We start from the raw sequence: 24,492 nt of genomic DNA, 5'->3' as shown, positions 1-24,492 counted from the left end.
TCAGGATAAATCCTCAGTCTAGGGATTGTTATTTAAATCTGTATAATCGGTTAACTCGGACTCCACCGTCGAGTAGATCGACTCTCGCGTTTCGCTCGTCGCTCATCGACTGTCCCCGATTTGGTTCCGTCTTCTGTCAGTCCGCACCTCTCCAACATCGGACACATCCGATGAGGCATTACCCGCTTAAAATTACTGTGATCGCGGAAAACCGCGGGTCTTCAGGAAAGACCTCGACAGTATGCGAGGCCGCATGACGAACGTATTCGAGCAGTTCATTGAGTTCATCTACGGCGTGTTATGTTGGCTCTGGGAGACCCTGGAGCTGCTTGTCGAAATAATGCTGGACTTCGTCGCGAGGATCGTCGAACTGTTCATAGCGGTGTTGCACCTAATTTTCCAGGTGATATGCTTCTTCAGGGACCTCCTCATAGAGGCGATGCAGACGTTCGCTCACGTCTTCCAAGGAATCGTCAACGTCGTCGGTGGAATCACCTGCGACGACGTCGAGGACTTCGCCACGGCTTGCATCGTCGTCCTCCTCTGGGTCGGAGCAGCCAATATCGTCCTCAACATGATTAACAAGGTAACCCGCCTTGTTTCTCTTCCCTGAATCGCAAATAAAGACGATGGCTCATTAGTACAAGCATATCGTTACCCATTACACGAAGATAAAGCTTAATCGGGCAGTTTAGTGATATGCGGTCATCCGAGGAATACAGAATCCTTAACGGCCGAGCTTCTTCGACGCTTCCACTTAGGATTGCATTATATTAATGCAAGTAGGACCGTTCCACATGGCGACTCGACATTAGAGATTTCATTTAGAAATGTCCACCTCGGTCACCGGAATTCTCCATTTCTAGATGACCAAGCAATTGCGTTCGGATTCGGTACGACCATCGCAACCGGCCCTCCAGGGTACATTGCCAGGAATCTTTCAAAGTAAACCGCGGGTCAGGCTGCCTTATCGCGGTTATCGATAATTCGTCCACCTCGTTAATCAAAATTGTTAAGTGTAACTCTGTGCCGGGGCATCCTCTCTGTGCGAATAAAGTCGCGACGTAGTACGCTGTCGGTGGATTTTACAATTATTTTCACGGCAATCGCGCACGGTCGGATACTTAAGGGATATCAGGCCTTTGTACGTAAGTGTAACAGGCGCCTTCACTTTTTGTAAACCGGGTATATACTGATTTTTAGCGACCTCGTACCACGAGAGAGGGTGGAACCCTTAAGCGTTCTTACGCACGTCTCGCGCGAATCTGAAGACGTTGCTCCACTTCGAACCGAAGACGATGGTGCAAAAACCAGGTAACTTGCTTGACAATAAGACTATTCAGCTTCGTTCCACCATATTATGGGGGAGATCGACGGTACACTTAGCGAAGTAGCAGTTTTACGTCCTCCTGCGTTATTCCCTGGCGAAGATTCTTTAAGCTCGAGCTTTCACCCTTGGACAGGGAATAACGCGGTAGATAATGAAAATCTGCTCTAGGTTCGTGCACGTTCGTATTTTCCCTTCCTCCCTGGTGTTTCGTTCCTCGTAGCGTTATCTGGTTTTTGACCCGCACCTTTTCCTTCGCGGTTTCATGAAGCAAAAGGTTCACAATTAAGTCGTAGAACGTGGGGCATTAATACATTCCGTCCATTCGTGTGCATCCACGAATGGCAGTTTTTCGCAGGCCTTGCAATTAATATTATCGAATTAAGCTCTTCCTCGCAAGTCCACAGGATCAATGATTTGACGTATTGGTCCTAACGATTCCCCAGAAACCAGGATCGGAACCGTTCAACTTCTTTAAGCTACGTATGGCTGGGAATCGCGGCAACGAGGTGCCGATTAATAAATGCTGCGCCGGTGAGGTACTTCCAAGGAGGGCGAAAACGAAGTCGAGGAAACGCAGCAGCAAACGGCGCACTACCATGCCTTCGTATATGATCTCGGACGAGGAACCTATCGACTAAAGAAAGAAAATTAAAGCACAACCAGTGAGTAATCGCAGGAAATGAATTTGATAAGCATAGCTGCACATTAGATTTACAAATATATTCTTCCCGATGTCCGTGAACGCGACTTTCTCAAGAAGTGACACATCGATTGAAGATAGTACAAGCCTCGACGTGCGAAACGTCGAGTTTGACGTCACGAGCTTTGTGGTAACATTTACAACACCCGAGACGTCTTTGTATATTTGTATTAAATGTATTTCCTGTACATTTCAATCCAGTGTCATTTACTCGGTTTCCTCGTGATGCGAGATTTAGGAATCAGGTTAATGTGTGGGGAATATTTAGATGCTTGCCCGCGTTTACCGCAATATTTATCTTTTATAAACAATTTGTAGAGCGTCGGGGGAGATACAAATATTACAATCTTTAAGTTATACCGTATTATTTACACGTTATTAAATACAAGCGACCGCGTCGCCTTGAGATGCAAGCAAAGGTCGGTAAAGGACGTACAGGAGAGCCGAGCAAATTCAATACGTAACAGTATTCCAGCTACTTAACATATCACATTAAACTAAAGGATGTAAATTCCGAACGCTTACGATATTCAGCTTAAATGTATAAATTATTCCTAATAAAAAATAATTATATTAAGCGATTGCCGAGTAAATTGAAAATAAATTAAATCTTACTATATGGACGTTGTATACGATGCCGTTCAATACATGCGATACTCTCAAATTAGTCAGAAGAGCTGGGCTGTGGTAAGTTTTTAACCAGGTAAGAAAATAATATGACTTTTTAACACCGTGCCAGTGGTATCGATCACTGTCCAGATCCTAATCGAAGGGATTGGCCCCAAGACAAGTTACAATTATTTCACAATAAAAAATATACAAAATAATAAATGTTACCGTAAAATATACGTGGCTCATTCTGGAACGAACCTCTTCAATTGGAAACCATTTCGATTACTGTACATATTGTCACTTGTTGCAAAATCGTTTCTATGGCAAACGTTAATCTCGCACTTAATCGTTTACGATTGTAATAGCCAGCTTGTGGTCCGACCAGGAAAATGTTTTTGGTAATTGAATCTGTAAAAGAAGACGGCATTAAGCAACTTGATACACAATCATTCATCCCTGTACATATCTTGACAAGGGGTGACTAAACTTACATGATTAGGCATGCTCAAGACCTGAAATTCTTGAGCCATTCTTTCCGTCAGATCCTCAGGTAGCAGGACTTGCAACCAGGGGCCTTGAATCACGTAAGGCCTTTCTTTGGATACCAGCGTGCCGGTAACAGTCGGTGCAACTATCGTCACTGCCGAGTGCGACAAGATCGATTTGAAGGTAAAGTGTCGTCCATGCATAACTCGACCCCTAAGAGAGTAGCAAATATACCCAAAGGATAAAAGAACTCCTTCAAGATCCGATGAACGTAAAACTTTGGGCAATTTAAATATCGCTCACTTAATTGCAAGAGGTAAGAGACTTCCGGCTTCAAGGTTGAAGGTCAAGTGAAGTCCCGGCAGAGTTCTGACGCCGTTCTCATCCGTGAAACTTGTCTCTTGCTCGCAAGGCGACAACCTCTCGGTCTTGATCAGCGGCTTCACATCGCCATCCTCATCATCGGAGTCGTTTTTCTTTTCTCTGTACTTCTCTGTGCTCTTGTCAGTGGTCATCTGCACCCACCTTCAAATAAAAATTCAGCTCAGTACTTTTTAAGCCCCCTAGAGCTTTTTTACTTAAGTGGAACAAAAAAAATAATAACTGACCAACACTTCGCAGAGACGCCGCTCAAATTGGATCCTTCCCTCTCAATGCCGCATTGTATTTTCTCGGCAACGGATGGATCCTCCTCCATGACGGAATGAATTCTCCTGGTATCCGTTACCAGCCATGGGCCGCATCCCCTGGAGGTCTTCAATAAATTGACAACACCCAATCCGTTCCAGTGCTGAGCCGCCTGCAGCTCTTCCGAGGTAACGCCGATGATCTGAACGAAGGATACCTGTGGAAGCGTCAACGCATATTCATTAAACACTCGCTACCAAAATTATGGGAGATTCAAGAGTAACGTTCCTGAGGACAAGCGTACCTCTCCGTGGGGGGTAGACACAGAACTGGGCAGCTGGGGATCCCTGCCCATAAGTATTTGCGTAATGCGACCGCTCCCGTTGTCGAGGGGCGCGTGCCAGGACACGTGGTCGCCAGGAAGTAACATATTGCCCGAATTAAAGACATATTTCGCCAATTGCTGCATCACATTGGCCGGCCACGTTGGGGGAGTCCTTTCCCCTCGTTCTCTGACCAGCCTGAACGTCAGCTCGAATCCAAAGCCACTCGGACGACCAGGACCGCTTTTCGGATGCAGCCTTCCGTCCCCGTGGAGGTCCGACAAGCCCAAACTAGACATAAATTGCAATCCCGTTAGAACGCTATTTTTTTTTTAATAACAGGCAAACCTGGATAAGAACTTCTCAAGGAAACGTCTTAAAAAAGACACCCCGCAGCGGTCCGCAGGGATGGGCCCAGTTGGGCGGGATAAAGGAAGTGCAGGCAGAAGAGACTTTCTGAATGGGAAGGTATATTTAGAGCAGACAGCAAAGGGGAAGTCCCGCGTGCCTATTTCCGCTGGGGCATCCTGAGCTTTAAACAGTTTTATCCCCTCGCCCTCTGTCACTCCCTATATATAGAAGAAACTACTATAGCAGCTGCCCGACAACGAAGTCGAAGGTACGGAACGTGCTGTTAAAAAAAAAAAGGCGAAAAAAAGAGAGGAAGAGGGACGAAAAAAGAAAACGTAGACACCCTTTGATGGCATGCGACTCGATGCACGGATTTTAATGAGGACGCTGCGAAGGAAAACATCCGGCCCTTCTCGACTTCCTCTCTGCGCCTTCTACGTCGTTCAAAGTCGCTGGATTTACCCGTAAACGGTGAACGATTTACAGCACACGAATCGAAGCTCGTCCACGTGCCAGACGAGGACGTCTTTCATAAACCGATTCACGGATTTGTAGTTTCAAAGTAAGGGTAGCCACGTGTGCGTGGGGACCTTACTAGGCCTCCGAAATGCCCCCGAAAGACCAGGGTGTCTGGTGACACTGACAAATGCTTGACTTCCTGTTTTTTTCTTCACCCTGTCTTTAGACGGTTCCCCTTTGCTGTCGAAAGAAGGGCGCCTTTTCGGAAGAAGGACGTTCATCGTAAATCCGGGAAAGTGAACACCATGGGCGCCGTGGAAAGGGTAATTTCTTTTTTCTTTTTCATTTTTCCAGGACACCTCACCTAACGTAGTGCCAATGTGAAGGTACACCCAGCTCGGGACATCCAGGATTCTCGTACATGCTTATGTAGTCTAAAGGATCTGGACCACCCAACCTGTAAGAGGAAAGAAGACTCGAATTACTCCTTTTTTGCATACCCTGAGTCTCGGTGCAAAACCGAGGGTTGCTAAATATAAAGTGCTATTTGCTGTGGAATGCTTCGCGTTCCTTGGGGGTCGAGTGCTGATCGTATTTCTCAAATATTGTTCTTTTCAGCAGCCTCGAAATTGAATTTGAATTTCAGAGGGTCGAAATTGAATCTGAGTATCAGCGGCACCTTTTTAAGACTCCCGTTTTTTCAAGGGCTCTTCATGAAGCTCGTTGAGTCTCCTCTACTCGAGAATACCAGACACATTGCAAGCACTGTGCGTCATAAACGCTTTTTAGAGAGACGTAATTTATCTTTCCAATTAAAGTAACCTCGAGTAACATGAAAAAAGTCCCCAAGGTTTCCCACACGAAACAAGGGAGAACAAGAGGAACGTCTTATGTCAACGATGTGATAACATGTATGGAAGTAAGCATACATGAACATTTGTCAAGAAACAAATTATATGCATTTTCTCGTAACCCTGATTATATTATTGAAAATTTTGATTACAAGGTCAAGAAGTTCCCACGATCGGCATGTGCGAACTCATGAAAGATGAATTGTTCCAATAACAAAGGAACACGTGAAGCACAACCAGGGTATTAAAATTGGCAAAAACCGTAAGTGTTTATGGAGTACTTGTGAGAGGATATAAACAAAGGCCAGCTCACAGTAATCTCGATTCCAAGTATATCATCCTAAATTAGTTGACAATTACTAAACTTACATGGCAATTGAAAAATGCTTCCACATAGAACACACTTGACTCCGATCTCGTTTAACATATTCACAGAAAACCCGATATATGTATTAATCGAGAATAAACAACGAATAATAATAGTCGAATTAATGAAAAGATCAGGTACAGAAATCGCCAAATGTCTCGACAGAGCCCTCGTCAAGTATTTACACATCTGTGGCCCTGTTTTTAAATAATAAAGATATTAAAAATAAAGGCGTTGCCACATCTATTATAGCTTCACTTAGCTGTGTTAAGTCGATAAACAAAATTGTACAACTCTCACCAGTATTTGACAATAGCCGTGACAGTGAGTGGGTTCCCCTGGTCAGGATAAATCTCCTTGCAGAGTCCATGTAAAGCATCTAATCCCAAGGCTCTCGGAGAAGGAGCCTGACTTGGATGGCCAGGAGGGAAGCTCCTCGCGAATTCCTCCCGCTCTCGCATGTTGGCGTACATAAACTCCGGCTTTGAGACGCGAGAGGACCTGGATCTTCTCCGAAGTACTTCGTGTGGTTGGCTCGCTGCGACATGCGAAAGCCCATTCACGGGCTGTCTCGTTCTCGCCCCTGACCGTCACGAACTACTGCGAACTACGACGGGTCCGAAAGCACTCGAGCGATCGCGCCGGAGCATAGATCTATGAAGAAAGAGATGGAGAGAATCTCCTAGTGGGTGAAACTCAAGACGTAAGGGGAAGGAATGAGTGGCGGCCATCTTGGATTTCTAGCGTTTTCGCCTCCGTCTTAAACAGACATAAAAGCAGTTTAAAGCACATTCACGTTGACATTCGTGATTTCCATGCCCTTATAAATAATATCCAACACGATTTCACAATTTTCATACCCTTTGGCACGCGCTTTATTAAACTTCAAAAAAGGCGCCGTACGTAGGTACCCTTTGGCAGGTGTTTACGAGACGAGATTGCGTGTGTGTACAACCGTAAGATGTGTGTTTTGTGTGGCTTCAGAAGATGCAGAATGCATTTTTTGTAATGTATCGTTATTGCTTCTGAATTTAATAAACGAAGATACGATGCATTTATGGGAATTGATTCACTGCTGGCGAGTTGCTCGAGAAGCGAAGCCATCGTCTCGCCGGTCGGCGTTGAAGTGGGGGAAAGTTTAGGAGACCTTCTGTAGTTCACCCGCATCATAGTCTCTCTCACGCACTCACTGGGAAGATCATGAGAAAGAGATGGAGTGGTCTCTTTGAGCAGCACTTGGGAGTAACGTGCGGTACAGGAGAGAAATCTCGCTCGTTCTCCCAACAGCGCCCAACCCTGCCTGAACAGATCTCGTTCAAAGGTGACTTTATTGCTAGTGATTTTTTTCTTGATTTCCACGACTTTGCATTTAATTGATTAACAATGCCTTATAGTCGTTGTCTGGTCGTATTATTTATTTCTATTATAAATCGAAAACATGTACGAGACACTATTACAAATGTTTATAAAACGTTGCTAAAATTAAAAATACTGCATTATTGAGCTGGTTCTCATGCTCGGCACAGCATTATATAGATTGTATGAAAGAAATGTGTTGTACAGCAAGCCTAGCACCCTCCGTTCTTCTTTCCATCTATTATTCCATCGAGTCTTTGGAACATACAGTTGTCCTTCGTGCCAATGAATACATGTCTCCTTGTATTACACCTAAACTTTTTACTAGAGACAAAATATATATCTGTGTACATATACACGTATGTATACATATATGTATATATATATCAAACTGCTTCAATCATGAAAATGTTTTTAAATTAAAATTTCATGGAGGAACTACACACATGGTTCGACATAATTTCCAGGGAACAAACCCGTGATTCCATCCATCACTCCTTCCCACCATCCATCGTCATTCTTCTTGAGGACATATATCACTGAACTCTCGGAAAAACTCAGCTCATCTTCCTTGTCCGCATAATAGTCATAGATTGCCACCACTAGATTAAACACATTGAAAAACATTAATACCGGGGTACAAAATATAGAAGAATTTAATTATATGGAAAAAAAATGATGTCATTGAATTGTACCTTTCTCGATATAATTTTTAGGTACCCATCCAGGTAAATCTTCTTCATCTGGTACAATAGGCATAATAGCACCACTCGATTGAGAAGGTCGTCCAAACTGTGGATGCTCTTCTTGCTCTGGTGGAGGTGGTGGAGGCAGTGGAGGGCTGTTTGCTCCACTGCTGCGACTAATCTGATGTGACAACCGATGTGGCAAAGTATGGTGACCACTATATTCTGTCATATCGCTACCAATGCCCACTAATGGTGACGGGGGAGCTGAAAGTTAAATTTGGAAGTAAATGTTTATTCAATAAAGTAGTTACGATGTAATCAGTATTTTCATAAATAAGTCACCCGAAGAAATATACGACCGATCATATTTTAAATGTACTTACGAGGCATACTGTTGTGGGGTTCTTGAATATAACCTTGAGCTCCAGTGATACTGGGAGGTGCAGGTGGAGGTGTCTGAGGATGAGTTTGCAGTGGATGAACCGTTCCTATTTGTGGAGGTGGAGGAGATGTGTGCTGGGTTGTAGTATTTACATGTGTAACGTGGGCAGTGTTGTGAGATGTATGTGAAGTAGTATGCACGTGAAGAGGTAAAGTGCTATATCCTGGACCACGCTCACGTCTTGGATGGCCTAAAGGATAATTTGGAGCATAATGACTCGGAACTTGAGGTGGAGCAACAGCCGGTGGAGTTCTGTACTCTCGGGAGCCTTTACTTAATGTCCCTGTGAAAGACCAATAAATTTATAAACTGCACTCTGTTCGCAGAATATCGAAGATGAATTAGTTTACCAGTTCTAACTGTCTGGGGTGGAGTCGGAGGTTTGGTAGTAGGAGCAGGTCCTGCCATGGCAGCTCCCAAACCAGAACCAGTCGACGCTCCTCCTAAACTCTGTACACTGCCTTGACTACCACCTCGTTGCTTGCTCCTCGGAGTGCCACTGCTCCGTACACCATGACCAATTTCATCCAAAACTGTGTAATCAATACTTTTTCTGACATACTTTATTGGTTTTTCAGGATTAGCTGGAGCAATGATTTTATATTGACGTGTTGTCATTTTGTTAGCAGTAAGCACTCCGATTTCTCTCCTAGCAACTTTTTCTTTATGAATCATAACGGTTTGGGCTATATGATTCATTTGACTTTCCATTTCGGCTAATTGGGAGGTTTGCAGATCAAGCAACTGCAGAAAATTGTATGCTAGAGTGTTGATTTGATATGCAACACTAGCTAAAGACTGGGTTGTATAATTTTTTGTTTCTTCCAATGCAATTCGTTTGTTTTCTGCTTGAAAATAATTGGCTTCACAATATTCCGCAACTCGTTCCAGATTTGTATGGCTATCGGCTAAGTTACTCCTTCCCTCTGGAATCTCCTGACGGAGAAGAGTCGCCAACTCTGCCATATCTAAACGGGTGTTTACTTTGGAAGCTGAGTGCCACGAAGTGAATTTATCCTAGAAAAACCACATATCGATAATTAAATAGCATTCATCAGATCACTACACCTTAAGCAAAGGAAATACCTCTACGCATATACTAATGTAGCAGCAGTTGTGATAATTCAATAATATCGAATAGTGTGGACTTCCTGTCTCAGTACTTTACAATCATACGAAATCATTACAATGTTTCGTGCAAATTTATTTTTCAACCGAGACAAGTCTGTATCTAATGTACACAATTAAACCGTCTGTTTTGTTTAAAAATAGACGGAGAAATCAGCAAAAATCAAAACAGAGTAAGCAAGGAGTGGTATCCGACACAGAATTCAAGATGGACGCCAAAGGGGGTCTAAATTAAAGGGAAGACTGTAGGATGTAAAAATCAGTATTGAGAGATTTGCTAGTGCTCTCCAGATCGTTTCTAATGACTATTATACCATGCTTGATTCACTACCATTATAAATGGTTTAACGAAATAAAAAAAAATCTTACCGCACGATAAACTTGCCCCTGCGGCACTCTTGGACACCCACGACATCGATAACCGCTATTAGATTTTTATGTGTTTGTAACCTATAAAATGAAATGTATACAGTGGCGTAACCAATAGGTGAGAGGACTGCGTGCTTACGGGGAGCGCCATATTCCTGAATATACTTCCAATAATTTCCGACAGGTGAAGTCTCGAAAAAGTCGGTGCGGTCGTCCATCTTGCGGATTATGTAGTCAATGATAGTTTTGAAGCTGCAAGCTCACATTACCGATTTGTGGAGCTCTAGGGTTGATGGACCTGACCAGGCCCAACTAAGTATTGATGTGTAGTTGGAGACAGATGGATTGTTGCTGAATTTTCCTGCGTTCTCGTGGCGTGGAGTCGATGTCGAAATCCAGGGGAGACTTCGTTAACCTCGGAGATATCTCGCCAGTACAACGACCGGTAACGATCGAAGAACTCGACTTCTAAAATTGTATAATCACCTTCCTTCGTCGATTATGATCAACTTTGTGCGAGTACCCAGGAGTTCGTGGAGTAATTTAAACAGCTGATCGTTGGACAATAGTTAAACCGTCGGTTGTAGATCCTGGTTGAGCGATGGCTGGGTTTGTGCTCAAGTTTAAAACAAAGTTGGGAGTGAAAGTTGTTCACGAATTGACTCCCCATGATAAAGTTCCTGCCTTAAAGGCAAAGCTTTCCGAGCTTACTGGGATACCTGCCGAAGCTCTCCAGATACTGGCAGGTTTTCCTCCGAAAGAACTTGATCTCAATCGGGGAGATGCTACTCTAGAGGAAAGCGGCATCGTATCGGGAGACACCTTGATTATCGAGGAGAAACCCGTTCAAAATGGGGAGCAAACATCTGAAAATATCGGACGATCACATATCATGGACACAGAGGATATCTCGAACAGTCCGGGCGTGCTCATGAAGAAAGTTGTTCCTGCAGATAATTCGTGCCTCTTTACCAGCGTAGGTTATGTGTTAAATGGTAATGTATCGAATTGTTTTTATTAAGAGCAATTGTTTTTAAGAATCAATTTGTAAAAGCTTTGTACTAGTTTAGATTATTGTTTCAGGGAAAGTCGATCCTTCATGTGCAAGTTATATGCGGGAAATCATTGCTAATGCAGTAGTGATGGACCAAGAAGAATACTCTGAGGCCATCTTAGGTCGCCCTAATACAGAATACTGCGAATGGATTCGGAAGTCGGATTCATGGGGAGGTGCCATCGAATTATCAATATTGTCGCGATTCTATGGGCTTGAAATTGCTGTAGTCGATTGTATGAATGCAATTATAAACAGATTTGGAGAGGATCAACATTATGCTCAACGTGTTTTTCTTATATTCGATGGTATTCATTATGATCCGCTTTACCTTGAGCCACTTGAGGTAAGTGTAAAGATTTATTTATTTGTTCCTTATAATAATTAAGGAAACTGACTTTTATGTTTTACCTTTTTTTCTAGGGTGATAGCATACAGACGATATTTTCAGCAGAGGATAAAAAGCTATTACTCCAAGCAGCACAATTAGCAAGAGAAGCGAATTCTTGTCGCCAATACACAAATGTTGATAAATTTACGTTGAAATGTATGATATGCAATGCTTTAATTAGTGGGCAAGTAGAGGCGCAGGAACATGCCAAATTTACTGGCCATATGAACTTTGGAGAAGTAGCTGCCTAGCGTCCTACTGGATTTATCAACTACCAAACAAGACTAATTTCGGTCAGTGAATAGTTCCACTCCTGTCAAAAGTTTAAATATAAACTAGTACGTTTTGTAGTCATTTGGTATTCAAATGATACTCTAATTGTTTGCTCAATTTATTTTTTTTTTTTAACAGAAACAGTAGATACCGTTAGGCCCTAGAATCAATTTAGTAGTTACTACATTACTTATAACGAGGGCACCGAAAATGTAAACATTTTTTGTTTACTCTTTATCCCAATTCTGTATATTATAAATTATATATAATTAAATTTAGGAACTGAATCAATTGTTAAATATTAGTTAAATTAGTTTCTTTGTAACGTTCTTTTACATCACGTTCTACCATCTTGCATCGGCGTTAGCTAATTTTACCGACTCCTGCGAGTATGTAGCACAACTTATCAAGCTCAAGTTTGTTACTTTCCTTCGCCCAGAAAACAAGGTTCTTATTTATCGGTTAAAAATAGACCGCTTGCCCGACACTTTACCCGAATAGCCGAGGAAAACCAGTATATCAACAGGACGAACATTCGTTCCACCAAAAGCGAGTAGCTTTATATTTCAACGGAGTGCAGAGTTCGATAACATAATATATTAATGACGAAATAAAGTTAATCACCATTGGTGGGATTGAGTGTTACTAGTCCATGATGCGATATCCTCGAAGAAAGTTGAAAAAAACAAAAACAATAACATCAATCTGCGTGCGTAAAGACGTGATCAACGAATGTGCGATTAAATGTTAACGTCGCTGCTACTACTACACGTACTGAGTTCGCTCGCGAAAAGAAATATCTATCTAAGATTTACCGAAGAGTCCACGGTTGTGGGTTCACGTTTCCATCGACGTTGCGCAGATCTATATTTATACAATCGTGTAGTATGTTTTTTAAAGATCTCCGTTGTAACAATCGCGTACAATGATTCGAAATAAATCGTATTTACTTTACGTAAGTAATTCCGTCGCTTACGAGTATCCTGTAAGTCACTTTCAAAAAAACACATAAAAATAGTTTGTCGTTAGGTTATCTACCATTATCTTCCATTATCTCCTATTATGCTTTAATATATAAGAGTAGCCTCTATCGCTAAGGTTGGGGTCGGTAAGTAGGTGGCCTTTCTCCTGAGAGATGGCGCTGGCGACCCTCGCGGAACCAACGGCCAAGTTCAGGGAGTTCAGTGTCTCGTCAGCCGCGACGGGGGATTGATCGTTCGGTCGCGCGTCTCCGCGTAAACACGCTCGCGGTACATTGTTCGGTGAGCATCGCTCTTCTCTCGCTCCGCGGATCGCCGGAATACTCTCGTAATAATATCGGAGTTTAGCGCGCTCGTTTTGGAGCGCCTCCAAGGAGCTCAGGTCGGGCATGGTTTTTGGCGCCGGGGAGCCACCGATGTAAAATGTCGTTACACCCCGCGGCCTTCCACTCGCCTAGGAGGAGTTCGCCGACAAACAGGTGAAGATGGAAGATGAGGCGGATATCAGGGAACAGTTATTTCACAACACCGTCCGGGAGAACATCGTAAGGATCGATTCTCGCCTAAGGCGTATTTTAAGGCCGGGGCGCCGCGCCGGACGACCCGCTCCTGGCTCGTCGCCACGGCCGCCACGTATTTCCCTGGTTACGGCTAGACTGTAGAGATCCTCGCCTCGTTTTTCTTTTTTTTTTTATCCGGAGACCCCGAATTTTTTTAAATTCCTCGTAACAAACCATACCTGCCATATACGCCAAAGGTACGTTCCGTTCCATCGCGTAGCCTCCACATTTGGGTAAGACAACTCTTTAATAAATTTAATAATCAGTCATTAATGCGACGTTTTAACTCCCATAAACTATGCGGAGAATGCGGCGCTCCGATGTGCCAGGAATTATGAAGCAGCGAGGAGTAAGCGGTTCGATCCGCTTCGGTTGGGACGTCAATAGGCAGATCGTGGATGTTAACAGTACTTTGCGGATTCGTCGACTTGGAAGACTCTTTTAAATCCGGGTTAACGGTGCTCCGAAATACGCGACCTTCATGTCGTCCTGAAAATGCCTCCGGTTTTTCCTGGTGCGTGTATGTAAGGATTTTGGTATATATATTTATATATAACGTTTTAACTGGGATGTATGTAGGTTATGCGGAGTTGGGTGAAACGTGCACGTGTTTACATGGTGGACTTGTACGTCGTATCCACGTGGATCCGCTTCCTCGAGTTTTATGACGAGCAGAGAGGGCTCGACGTAAGTGGCTCGGCCTTGGCCGGCCCGGAAAATCTAATCTTCGTTTCGAAATGTCCGGAGCCCATTTAAAATGCGGCAGGAAGAGGGGGAGAGGAAAAAGGACGGATCGCAACCTGGTTCTCGCCTCGTCGGAAAGGCCTCTCTCGCTGGAGGAACGCAGCGAAAACATCGCACGGTTTTTCCGGTGGAGGTCTTGGATCGAGCCATCCAGGCAGAACCGGAAAGGCTGCTCTACCCTCTGCGGAATCCGCAAGAGGGAACAGAGCGGAAATACTTGGCTTCCATTTCGAAGTCGAGGCCCCGGAATTTCGTCGAGGGAGAACGGGATCACTTGGAGATGGATGTTGACTCCGGGATGTGCGAAAGTGCCAGTCGATGATGTCGACGAGGAGGATCGCTGGTCGACGTCATCGAGAGATGTCGAGCACTCGTCCCGATCCATCTCGACGAGAGTCAAGATTCTAGGCACGTTGAAATTGACGTCTAGCGCAACGTCCAGAGATATCGAGATAATTTGGGAAAGGCTATTGACTCCTGGCGTCACGAGAATAGAATTAGACGTCGACGAAGAGGACGGGATCGTTATTCCAATCGAAGAGACGAGACTCTGTGGACCTTGAAATCGACGTAGTAGAGCGCAACGACCAGATTAGCCAATGATTTTGATGCTCCTTGTTATAGACAAGAGGCCGAGCGCATCGACGACCGCGAGGTAGATAAACCTGAAAAGGTTATCGACACCTGCCGTCACAAGAATAGCAATCAAGATTTACGAAGAGGACCCTCGAATTAATTTATGTCGCCGACTTGTTTCGCGACGACTCACCGTGGACGATCCCTCGCGGCTACCGGGCTCCGATCGCAGCCTCCGCGTGCGGATGAAATCCGCACGCGACTCACGTTTTACCCGCTCCGCGGCATTCCTGGCAGGGTATAATTATTTCGAACTCAACGGGCGTTTATCGCGGCTTTCTCGTTACTTTCGCGGCGAGTCAACGGCCCGAGTCTTCCGCCCGCAGTCCGCCCCTAATGTCAAGGATCCTCGGCGGAATTCCGCAGCGTCCTGTTACCGTCTCGGAGGGTGCTCCCGAGAAACGAGGAACTCGAACCGCCCTCGGGAACAGGGTCAAGGCGACTCGCGATTTTCGCTGATACGGCGGATTTTTCGCGCGATTCTTTTCAACGCAGGGCCAAGCGGTTCGCGACTTTTTCCAAGAACGTTCGGTAAATCGGCTGAATAAATTCGTATATTGCTGGTTTGGCCCACCACGGGGAAAAAATAATCGGCCGGTAGTTCTAGGGTCAAGGGGATGCGAAAGTGGGATCCCGAGTCGTCCGAAAATTGTCGGAAATATTTATACGGAAGTTTGGGAAAGAATTGAAATTTCATGAGTTTTAGGACCTTCCTTACAGGCTCCCTATTCACGTTGTGAAGTTTCAAACTATTCGGTAAATCGAGGTGGGAGAAAAGTTTTATAAACAAAACCTCTTCGATGCCACTTATACATCTACTTAACGCGACGACCTCTTTTATGCGTTTTCTGGAAGACGGTCTTCACTCTTAACATCGGCGCTCCTTTCTATCTTATTATATTAATTATCTATCATATTATAAATTATCTTATTATATAAAACTATCTTATTATAAAGTAATAACTTTCCCTTACGGGAGAATTTTTTTGTCGGCGAGCCTCGAGTCGCGGATGTCCGCGTTAATGCGACGACCCCTTTTATGCATCTTCTGCGAGACGGTATTCATTTTTAACGTCGGCGCTCCTTCACGGTGTCGAGAGATCGGCGTTACGGCGAATTGTGGGTCGTAGACTCGGGCCAAGGCTGCATACATGAATTATTTAGCACCCGATCGGTGCCACAGAAGGCTGAGAGAAGCTTAGCCAACGGGACCCGGTTGCGCCGCGGATAAGGTTAACCGATAACGTTAATAATAGGAACGAGAGGGGCCTTACGAGCGGGAAGGAACTCTTGGCCTTTTGCTTTGACAGGGTCGAGGTGACCGCTCCTCTTAACGCGGCGCCTTATTAATAGTACCGGTGAAACTAACTCGACACAGGGAAAGAGGACGATGCTCTTGGCGGAATTTCTTCCTAGACTTTGATCGGCGCGTTCGTCCCTCCGAGCACCGGTGAATGACAACGGATGGCAGTAAATGCCGGGGGGACGCGAGTTGACGTAGAAATACGCTGACGTGTCGGGTCGGTGTCGTAACGTGACGGTATGACGACGTTTTTCGTCGCGATTCCGTTTATCCTAAGTGACGCTTCGCGACACGTGCGGCTAGCCGAGCTCTATGTAATTAATTGTACACATTATATTCATTATATTAATTGTATGGGAATTGGTGTGCCCAATACTGACACGATACTTGGCCCGGTATGTTCCTACCTTTAAGGTGATACGAAAACGTCACTATATATATACAAGCGTGAAAATATTGATAAAGCTTTTCTCCAAACTGGGTGCACCGAGTTATCGGGAACTTTAACACGTGATTGTGGAGGCTCTAAGGAAGAACGCGGTGCTCCTGAAATTTCATTTTTCGAAAGAAAAAAAAAAAGAAAAGTATTTGGTTCTTGTCGAAGATCAATAGAATTTTATTTTCGAGAAATTAAATTTCACGAGCATCGCGTACTTCATTTGGGTTTCAAATCCACATTTTCTATGGTGTATATATATAGCATAGCCATAGCACACCGTGCACGTAGGTGCAAATCTTCCTAAATTCGTATCTAAGAATTCGTACATTTTCATATCCATTCCGATAGGGTACTGATTACATGCAAGGGGTGTAGATATGTCTATTGATTTTGTTGCCTTCGAGCACGTGGTCGATTCTTCAATCCAGAAGACGCACTCGCTCGTAAATCTCCCCCCGAGGGGAGTACACACTCGCGCTCGATTTACTCGCGTTTTTTCACGTGGCTATCCGCGAGTAGCGCGGAATTCCATTCATTGCTCCTGTTTAGATAAGCGTAATCGGTCGGATGGCCCGTGAAAAATCCACTCGAGGAGTGTCGGATCGTTTCGTCGTACGCGACGCCTCGAAGAGAGGGAAAAAGAAAAAAGGCAGCGATCGCTCTCGTAATCGAGTCGCAACCTCGTTTGACATCTCGAACGCGATCCCCTTATCCTTATCGAGCACGTACGAGCTCGAGCTATTAGAGCGAGTAGTAACGGGGTCGAGTACTCGTTTCGATCCTTCGCGTGGTCGCTTATTTTCCGACTAATTACCGCCTTACACGGTGTCTTTACACGAGGTGGAGAAGGCGCCCCAGTTGCCGGGTACTTCGATCCATTCTCGGTTAAATAAACTTAAGCCGACAATAAGGTGACACCCCAGAGAGATCAATTATTAATACAGCTTTGTTTCCTACTCGAGTACCCCAAATTCCATGAAATCTTCCCTACATGATTATGGAGGCCCTAATAAGGTTTTCGACATCCCTGAAAATGTCATATTTTACAAAGAACGTTTACGGATAAATTTGGAGAAATTAAATTCCATGGGTGTTCAAGACCTTTTTTAAATCGAGTGCATCCAGTTTGGAGATGGGTTTCGTTAACGAGACCTTTAAATGTACCAGTTTCGTGTAGCCTTAATTTTAGATAAGATATTCATAAGGAACGTCACGATCCAATTGTTTCTTTTATTTTAAGAGTGTTAGCCAGGGAGGAAGAAAGACGCCTGTTGACATTAAATTTCGCATGTAAGACGATTCCGTTACCAAGAACGAAGGCGCCCAGGCGAAATCGTTTCGGGGCTGCTCCGGGGCCAAAATAGAATCCCCGTATCGGGTTTGCCCGCGATAACCTGGCACGCTTAGTCGGCCCTTTATTTCCTCTCGCCAGGGGTGTAGCGTGTCGAGTAGCGTTAGAACATTAGGCGGGGTTATCGATTTATGGACAACGGAGAGGCTTTCTCGTATGCTGCAACGAGTCGGCCTTGCGTGGCGAGTCGACGGTCAAGTCGTTCGACCAATCGATACTTGCAGTCAAGGCTAACACCTCCGACGAATTTATCCGACAATCCGCTTAGGCTCCAGACTTTGTTTAAATCCGCGGACGGTGTTTCCATCGGAGCACTCACATGTCGATGACGCGCGAGAGCCACGTGACAACGCGATTACGCAGATAAGGAAGCCAAAGCTAAGCGTCAATACTCGTTGCGGGGTGTCAATAATGTTTCGATGTACGGTTTACGGATACATTGCGAGATTGTGATAAGGCGAAACGACCCTCGATAAGGGCTATTAGTACGGGATCGGGGCGGTCGGCCGTGATTGCGCCCCTTATCAATCTATGTTCAAAATGTCTGGCCATTGTTCGACCACGTGGTCTATTAGTCGACGTATTTTGACGTTTCTTGTCGCTAATAGCTCAGGCGGGGGTGATTAATACACTTTCTGACGTTGTCAGTGATGTTTCGGTACATGGTTTATGGATACATTACGAGATTGTCATTGATAAGGTGAAACCGACCCTCGATAATGGGTGTAAGCACGCGATCGGTCGTTATTACGTCCCTTATCGATTAGTAAAATGCCTGGCTATTGTTCGACCACGTGGTATACGAGCCGATGTCTCTTGACATTTCTTGTCGCTAATAGCTCAGGCGAGGAGGATTAATATACTACCTGGCTGTCTATTTTCGAAGGCAGTGCCTCGATTACATCGCACTAGCTGGCCGAGAGCGCCGATAAAAGCCAGGAATAACCGGGAGAGTAGGTGCGAATTACTGCGCCGTTTTTTAGGGGGTGCGGGGTCGACTTTTTATTCCGAGCACCGGGGTAGAATTCATTTTTTAAACGGTAGAAGGAAAGAAATGGACGTCTTGAATTTGAGGAGCCACGGTCCGGGACTCTTCTCTGTATGCAGATCGCGTCGTGGACTAGATACCTGCGTCAAAGCTCTGCAAAGGTGCAACGGTGCAGCGGTGCAACATTGCAGAGGCATGTCTTACGTGGCGGTCCTCCAAGAATTCCTTAGGCGAAGTCGATGGCGGATTTTTGCGACAATGCCGAGACGACTGGCGGCGTTGATTTTACAAACCAGCTCGTACCACGCGCCAATTAATTAAATGCGCTCCATGATCGTCTGGAGGTTCTCTGTACGCGACTTAGAGCTAATTTAAACTTAAATTAGTAAGTACTCGTGACACCGAGTGAACGACTTGCGATTTTGTAGAATATGCAGAATTTGTATGTCTTGACGGAGGTTTAACTTTTTTCTTTATTTTTTTCCCCTTTCCTTCAGATATTTCTCCTGCTGTTCCTCCTGCTCTACATCTCGAGCTACGGCCTTATCGCTAGGTTTCGTCGAAGGGACCGCGAGGACTATTTCTCCGTGGACGAGGACGAGGCGACGGTATACAGGATCAGCCTATGGCTCTGTACGGTCGCCCTGGCCGTGTCCGTGGGGGCCACCCTCCTCTTGCCGGTCTCCATCGCCAGCAACGAGGTGCTCATCCTCTACCCCAACAGCTATTACGTCAAATGGCTCAACAGCTCCTTGATACAAGGTAAAGGTTACCCATATCCTATAACAAATACGCACGTGTTAACGAAATAATGCCCGTGACGAAATTTATTGTTTCACTTTCTAGGTCTCTGGAACCACGTGTTCCTCTTCTCGAACCTGTCGCTGTTCGTGTTCCTACCGTTCGCCTATCTCTTCACGGAATCCGAGGGATTCGTCGGCTACAGGAAGGTAATGAGGAGCGCACCTGGAATTAAAATTGATCGAATTGATGATTATTAACGTGTTTTCTTCTTTTTTTTTTCTTTTTTTTTCCCTTTCTATCGTTCCAGGGTGTCATGGCCAGGGTTTACGAGACAGTGACGGTCTTGTGCTTGCTGGGAGCTCTGGTTTTGGGCATAACTTACGTGCTCTCCGCACTGATAGACTATCACAAGTCGAGCCTACACACGTTGCTCAGTGAGTGCGCCCGAAGGGTACAAATTGGCGCTATTAAACCAGTCCTACTTTATTAGCATTTTTATATTTTTTTTTATTTCCACGCATGGTCTCGAACGCGCAATTCCGGCGTTACGGACGGTAATTACGCACCGACCGTAAAGAACGATTGCCCGGAGTCAAGTTACGTAATGATACCTCTAATCAAGGCTGAGCCACCCGTGACGCCGGTGAAAAATGAGATTTTACATCTTCCACGGATGCGTGTCGCGTTACCGTTTAGGCGGAGTTTCCTTGTTTTTCCAAATATTCGGTTTCAAGACACCTGATCTATTTTCCCTTGCAGATCTATGGAGTTATTACCTACCCTTTTTGTACTCTTGCGTCTCCTTCGTGGGAGTCGTCATGCTGTTGTGTAAGTAAACCCTCTCGAGGGGATCCTCCCTTTGCATGGTTTTTCCCTCCACCATTGATGTTCTGACACGATTCGATTTTATAGTGTGCACTCCAGTGGGGTTCGTCCGACTTTTCGGCGTGGTCGGGTCGTTCCTCGTGAAGCCTCAGTTCCTAAAAAATTTGGACGAAGAGTTCTTTGCCTATAGACTAGAAGAAGATTGCATTAGAAGAAGGTGAGGCCGCCACGTAAGGCGAGGCGTTGGCCACGCACGCGCTTTTCATTTAGCATTTAATTATACCTTGTCCACATAATCGGATTCCGACTTTCCTTCAGGCTGCAACACGCGAAGACAACCGGTAAATCTTACGTGTCTCCGGCGCCCATGTCTCTCCCATCCTGTGGGACGGTTCTCGACGACGAGGACGAGTTGCCGAATTCCAGCCCGGGATTGATGTGTCTTAAAAATGGAGCCCTGCAGCGCGGCCTGGCGCAGAGGTTGGAAGATGTCCAGCAGAGGAGGAAACTTTTGGACGAGCAGAGGAGGACGTGGTGGGTACGCAGGACCCTGCTGTATCCCCTGGCGATGTTGGCGCTGCTGGTCCTCTCCGCGGCTACGGCTCTGCTCGCGGTGCAGAATACTTTGGAGCTCTTGATAGGGATTAAAGCGTTGCCACTGAGTACAAGGGTACGTGCAGGAGGAAACCCGATGCCTAAGGACCGATTGCATCAACGCTCGAGTTAAAATCCTTAATCAAGGATTACTTAACGCCCGATTAGAGTCAGTGCGATATTAATTGCCCTAATTGATGATTAATCATAGTGAAGAAATTTCCCCCAGTCGCGGTTGGTGCAATCGGTTTCTGAGTAAGGTCGACGGGCGCTGACGGTTGTTGTTTTCTTTTTCTTTAGCAATTCACGCTGGGGATCAGCTCACTCTCCAAGCTGGGGCCTATCGGAGCCACCGTGGAGGTCGCGGTCATTCTGTACCTGGCGGCCACCAGTGCGATCGGACTTTACACGCTTCCTGGTGTCAGGAGGGTCCGACCAAGACGTCATTCGACTCCTTTGACCCATTTAATCGCCAACTGCGCTCTGCTTCTGGTACTGAGCTCCGCGCTGCCGTTGCTGTCGCGCATCCTAGGTATGGACAAGGGAACTCCAAAGTGCTAGCGCGCGTCCCGAGCTTATAATAACTTGGAAAATTGGCGGAAACTCTCGGGGTGGATTAATTCTCGCCTTGCGAAATCTTAGCTTAAGCGTGCATCCAAGAGGCGCAGGTGTAACCGATTGGGCTTTTCCTTTCAGGTATGACAAATTTCGACCTGCTGGGAGACTTTGGACGCATCGAGTGGCTCGGTAATTTTAAACTGGTCTTATTCTATAATCTAACATTCGCCACTGCGGCGATCGCGTGTTTGGCCACCAAGTTCACGGCGACCGTCCGCAAGGAGATCTTCGCCAGGTTACGTAGCAGTCTAATAGGGATATTCAAACGCGAGGAGAAAAAAGGTACGTCGGGCATGTTCCCGGCGAAAGAAGAATAGACTGATTTAGCGTATAAGTCATTAACGTCTACCGAGGGAGAAGACGCGAAAACGGGGCGCGGTCTCGTCGCTTCAACGAGAGCTTATGTATATCCGGTCTTGCAACAAGTTGCACAGACACGTTGCGGAAATGTCACCTCTTCGGAATCGGAAGGGGCTACATTTCTCGTGAAACCGTGATATAGTGATAAACTCGATACTTTGCATCCTTTTCGATTAGATGAGAAGCCTAACGGGAATTTCAATTAAGACAGAAATTTACGGAGGATGTAAAGGAGGAACACCGTCGGTTGTCGAGTCGGAACAACGACCCTTGTCGTCGACTAGTAATGCTTATTAGATAATAGATATTTTAATAATTATTTATACGATTTAACTGTTACGAAGGCAACGCAGTATTGTGATAAGGATGCCACTGTCGGCTCGTTGCAAGCGTGAATTGCTTCACTTTGGTACGTTCTGTGCTCATGTGCTTTGCGACAGTAGTCTTGAACATTACGGATCCAGACTTTGTATTATCGAGCACCTTGTTGTGCTTTCTTTTACACGCATACCGAGATATTCATCGCAAAATTGTAGCATTTTTTCTAGTATTGCCACGAGTGACGTCAGTACGCCCATTGGGCTGAGTAATTGCAGCCAAGGAAAACGCATTCGTTTCGTTGCGGTTTTGCTGTATCTTGGACATTTGTATGACGTAGAAAGGAAGGTGACGGTTGTTATGCTTTCTTCGAGGTACTTTTACCAGGAGATGGCAACTGTTTCGGCGACTAAATTGTTTTAACGTAGACATCTTGGTAGGCACTGCAAGTTCCGTTTGGCCAAGCTCTTTTAACAGATAACTGGATGAATCGACATAACGAAAGGTTTTTGCAGAAATTCTTGTTACACTACTTTAACTAAACGAAACACGGTGCATTTTCAATGCAGAATCGACTGTATATTGTACATATTTTATTAAGAGATCAGAAGTCAGACGACTGCCAAAAGTAATAAGCGAATGTAAACGAAAAGTCGTAATTTCGATATTAGTATTCGATCGTTCGGTCTTCTGACTTCTGGATGCTTTAATTATCAATTTAAGCATTACACGAATAAGATTTTGTAGGTATTTTGCAACAATGTTATGTGATACGCATCTCGTCAGAAAGACAATACTAGCGTGTGCACTGGCACGAATATACTCATTGATATACATATTATTAAATATTAAATATCCAATGGTGTCGAGACAGGACGCCATTATAGTACTTTATTGTTATGAATTACAATCTTCTATCGCGAATGTATTATCGTTTAGTGAGGTTCTTGTAATCGTCGCAACGTCTAATTCGTTTATCGTGATGTCAGAATTCAGTGTTCTCATTTATAGTGGCGACACAAAATATAACATTTATAAGTACAATCGGTGCGACGAGTAAGTCAAATATTACAATTGATTTCCACGGAATTTACATGTTTGAATTTGAATCAAGTACGAAATATATTGTGGCTATGTAACTGGTACCACGGGATTCTTTATTTCGCAGTATATGCACGAAAATGATTATATTCATATTCACTTCCCGTCTATGGACAGTTCATACATACATATAATGTATACACATGTTATATATATTATATATGTATATATGTACCCAATTGTGCTCCACCTGTAATAAATCGCCAATCATACGACTGCTATGTTTTATTTCAAAATCAACACATGATCGAGTAGTTACAATGGTTTGGATAATTATAAATGTATTACAATCAGTTATTCTACTTGCGTCAACCCAGATCTTTTTAAAGTCATTATAACATATCCTGCCGCAATACCACTACGTATTACTTTAAATTTTCCAGGCTCGCTGAGATCCACTACTGTTGACCCAACTCGTTTTTTCTCGTTCGTCATCTTTTTATTTGGTTGCAAATAAAATATACCTCCAAGTTGTGGCCACAAATTAGCAAACTCTTCTGCACTTAGCGAGCTTGGTTTGTTACTTTCATTGGCACTAGTGAGTGCTAACGGTTCATCGAGTATCTTGGAAACATGCCTCAAAAATTTATCATTTGGCACTCTAATGCCTACTTTGTCCGTACCTGGATTTAGAAGTGGATTTAAGTTTTCGGTACGTTTTAAAACTATAGTCACTGGTCCGGGAAGAAGAGTTTCTAACAGTTTAGGAGGTAAGTTCTCAACAAGTCCCCATTTTTTAATATCTGTTATGCTGCTTACGCAAATGGCTAATGGTTTTGCGGTGTCTCTCTTTTTGATTTCATAAATTTTGTTGACCGTATCATTATCCTGTGCAAGGCCAACGAGTCCATATATCGTGTCAGTAGGTGCAGCTATAATTTGTTTTTCCCGCAGGAGATTTACCGCTATAGCTATGCTTCTTATACCTCCACAGAACCAGTGCTTCTTTTCCGGGCCTAATATTGCGACCTCTTCTTTGACGGCAGTTAAGAGGGATTTTATAGGACCCTGATACTTTGGATTTCCAACCATATTTGCTACGTAATATTTTCTAATTTCTTTATATAAATAAGAAAGGAATTGTGTGCTTAATTATAAATATCTTTACAATACTTTGTACAAA

At 44.5% G+C, this 24,492-nt stretch overlaps 6 protein-coding genes across 7 annotated transcripts; 3 read left to right on the top strand and 3 right to left on the bottom strand.

Moving 5' to 3' along the window:
* Nucleotides 1-226: 226 nt before the first annotated feature.
* LOC105701237 lies at nucleotides 227-2,247 on the top strand. The gene is made up of 2 exons (XM_012427813.1): nucleotides 227-586; nucleotides 1,774-2,247. Exons 1-2 carry the CDS (start codon nucleotides 242-244, stop codon nucleotides 1,966-1,968), a joined length of 540 nt encoding a protein of 179 aa, XP_012283236.1. The 5' UTR covers nucleotides 227-241; the 3' UTR covers nucleotides 1,969-2,247.
* Nucleotides 2,248-2,378: 131 nt separating this feature from the next.
* LOC105701234 (suppressor of fused homolog) lies at nucleotides 2,379-6,724 on the bottom strand. The gene is made up of 7 exons (XM_012427806.2): nucleotides 6,407-6,724; nucleotides 5,253-5,345; nucleotides 4,060-4,369; nucleotides 3,737-3,972; nucleotides 3,432-3,653; nucleotides 3,134-3,341; nucleotides 2,379-3,050 (listed from the first exon to the last, which is right to left on the bottom strand). Exons 1-7 carry the CDS (start codon nucleotides 6,577-6,579, stop codon nucleotides 2,985-2,987), a joined length of 1,308 nt encoding a protein of 435 aa, XP_012283229.1. The 5' UTR covers nucleotides 6,580-6,724; the 3' UTR covers nucleotides 2,379-2,984.
* A 775-nt stretch (nucleotides 6,725-7,499) lies between these two features.
* Nucleotides 7,500-10,178, bottom strand: LOC105701405 (abl interactor 2). Of its 2 annotated transcripts, none has more exons than XM_012428128.2 (6): nucleotides 10,091-10,178; nucleotides 8,944-9,610; nucleotides 8,535-8,876; nucleotides 8,158-8,415; nucleotides 7,909-8,064; nucleotides 7,500-7,786 (listed from the first exon to the last, which is right to left on the bottom strand). In XM_012428128.2, the coding sequence occupies exons 2-6, from the start codon at nucleotides 9,557-9,559 to the stop codon at nucleotides 7,704-7,706; spliced, it is 1,455 nt and encodes a 484-aa protein (XP_012283551.1). In that variant the 5' UTR covers nucleotides 9,560-9,610; nucleotides 10,091-10,178; the 3' UTR covers nucleotides 7,500-7,703. The 2 variants fall into 2 exon arrangements, with proteins under 2 accessions (XP_012283551.1, XP_012283553.1); XM_012428130.2 differs by lacking the exon at nucleotides 10,091-10,178 and adding an exon at nucleotides 9,680-10,056.
* Nucleotides 10,179-10,339: 161 nt separating this feature from the next.
* LOC105701394 (ubiquitin thioesterase OTU1) lies at nucleotides 10,340-12,762 on the top strand. Its single transcript, XM_012428114.1, has 3 exons — nucleotides 10,340-11,085; nucleotides 11,174-11,490; nucleotides 11,568-12,762. Exons 1-3 carry the CDS (start codon nucleotides 10,692-10,694, stop codon nucleotides 11,784-11,786), a joined length of 930 nt encoding a protein of 309 aa, XP_012283537.1. The 5' UTR covers nucleotides 10,340-10,691; the 3' UTR covers nucleotides 11,787-12,762.
* A 251-nt stretch (nucleotides 12,763-13,013) lies between these two features.
* LOC105701328 (protein Lilipod) lies at nucleotides 13,014-23,584 on the top strand. Its single transcript, XM_012427991.2, has 9 exons — nucleotides 13,014-13,333; nucleotides 19,307-19,571; nucleotides 19,656-19,759; nucleotides 19,861-19,987; nucleotides 20,313-20,381; nucleotides 20,466-20,595; nucleotides 20,697-21,048; nucleotides 21,273-21,504; nucleotides 21,669-23,584. Exons 1-9 carry the CDS (start codon nucleotides 13,274-13,276, stop codon nucleotides 21,905-21,907), a joined length of 1,578 nt encoding a protein of 525 aa, XP_012283414.1. The 5' UTR covers nucleotides 13,014-13,273; the 3' UTR covers nucleotides 21,908-23,584.
* On the bottom strand, nucleotides 23,580-24,428 carry LOC105701329 (yrdC domain-containing protein, mitochondrial). The gene has a single exon (XM_012427992.1). The coding sequence runs from the start codon at nucleotides 24,399-24,401 to the stop codon at nucleotides 23,664-23,666; it is 738 nt and encodes a 245-aa protein (XP_012283415.1). The 5' UTR covers nucleotides 24,402-24,428; the 3' UTR covers nucleotides 23,580-23,663.
* Nucleotides 24,429-24,492: the final 64 nt, after the last annotated feature.

Source organism: Orussus abietinus, unplaced genomic scaffold (assembly GCF_000612105.2).
Source record: "Orussus abietinus isolate OABI.00-Male unplaced genomic scaffold, Oabi_2.0 scaffold5, whole genome shotgun sequence".
Lineage (NCBI taxonomy): Eukaryota > Metazoa > Arthropoda > Insecta > Hymenoptera > Orussidae > Orussus > Orussus abietinus.
This window is presented reverse-complemented; position numbering and strand designations above follow the sequence as displayed.

Excerpts from the sequence above, each read along its gene's own strand:
- LOC105701237 (XM_012427813.1), top strand. The coding sequence starts at position 242 with ATGCGAGGCCGCATGACGAACGTATTCGAGCAGTTCATTGAGTTCATC. Across the intron at positions 587-1,773 it reads TCCTCAACATGATTAACAAG|AAACCAGGATCGGAACCGTT; the intron begins GTAACCCGCCTT and ends ACGATTCCCCAG.
- LOC105701234 (XM_012427806.2), bottom strand. The coding sequence starts at position 6,579 with ATGTACGCCAACATGCGAGAGCGGGAGGAATTCGCGAGGAGCTTCCCT. Across the intron at positions 5,346-6,406 it reads ACGGCTATTGTCAAATACTG|GTTGGGTGGTCCAGATCCTT; the intron begins GTGAGAGTTGTA and ends TTCCTCTTACAG. Across the intron at positions 4,370-5,252 it reads TCACATTGGCACTACGTTAG|TTTGGGCTTGTCGGACCTCC; the intron begins GTGAGGTGTCCT and ends ATTTATGTCTAG.
- LOC105701405 (XM_012428128.2), bottom strand. The coding sequence starts at position 9,559 with ATGGCAGAGTTGGCGACTCTTCTCCGTCAGGAGATTCCAGAGGGAAGG. Across the intron at positions 8,416-8,534 it reads ACCCCACAACAGTATGCCTC|CTCCCCCGTCACCATTAGTG; the intron begins GTAAGTACATTT and ends TTTAACTTTCAG. Across the intron at positions 8,065-8,157 it reads TAAAAATTATATCGAGAAAG|TGGTGGCAATCTATGACTAT; the intron begins GTACAATTCAAT and ends TGTTTAATCTAG.
- LOC105701394 (XM_012428114.1), top strand. The coding sequence starts at position 10,692 with ATGGCTGGGTTTGTGCTCAAGTTTAAAACAAAGTTGGGAGTGAAAGTT. Across the intron at positions 11,086-11,173 it reads CGTAGGTTATGTGTTAAATG|GGAAAGTCGATCCTTCATGT; the intron begins GTAATGTATCGA and ends TTATTGTTTCAG. Across the intron at positions 11,491-11,567 it reads TTTACCTTGAGCCACTTGAG|GGTGATAGCATACAGACGAT; the intron begins GTAAGTGTAAAG and ends CTTTTTTTCTAG.
- LOC105701328 (XM_012427991.2), top strand. The coding sequence starts at position 13,274 with ATGGAAGATGAGGCGGATATCAGGGAACAGTTATTTCACAACACCGTC. Across the intron at positions 20,596-20,696 it reads GAAGATTGCATTAGAAGAAG|GCTGCAACACGCGAAGACAA; the intron begins GTGAGGCCGCCA and ends ACTTTCCTTCAG. Across the intron at positions 21,505-21,668 it reads GTTGCTGTCGCGCATCCTAG|GTATGACAAATTTCGACCTG; the intron begins GTATGGACAAGG and ends TTTTCCTTTCAG.
- LOC105701329 (XM_012427992.1), bottom strand. The coding sequence starts at position 24,401 with ATGGTTGGAAATCCAAAGTATCAGGGTCCTATAAAATCCCTCTTAACT.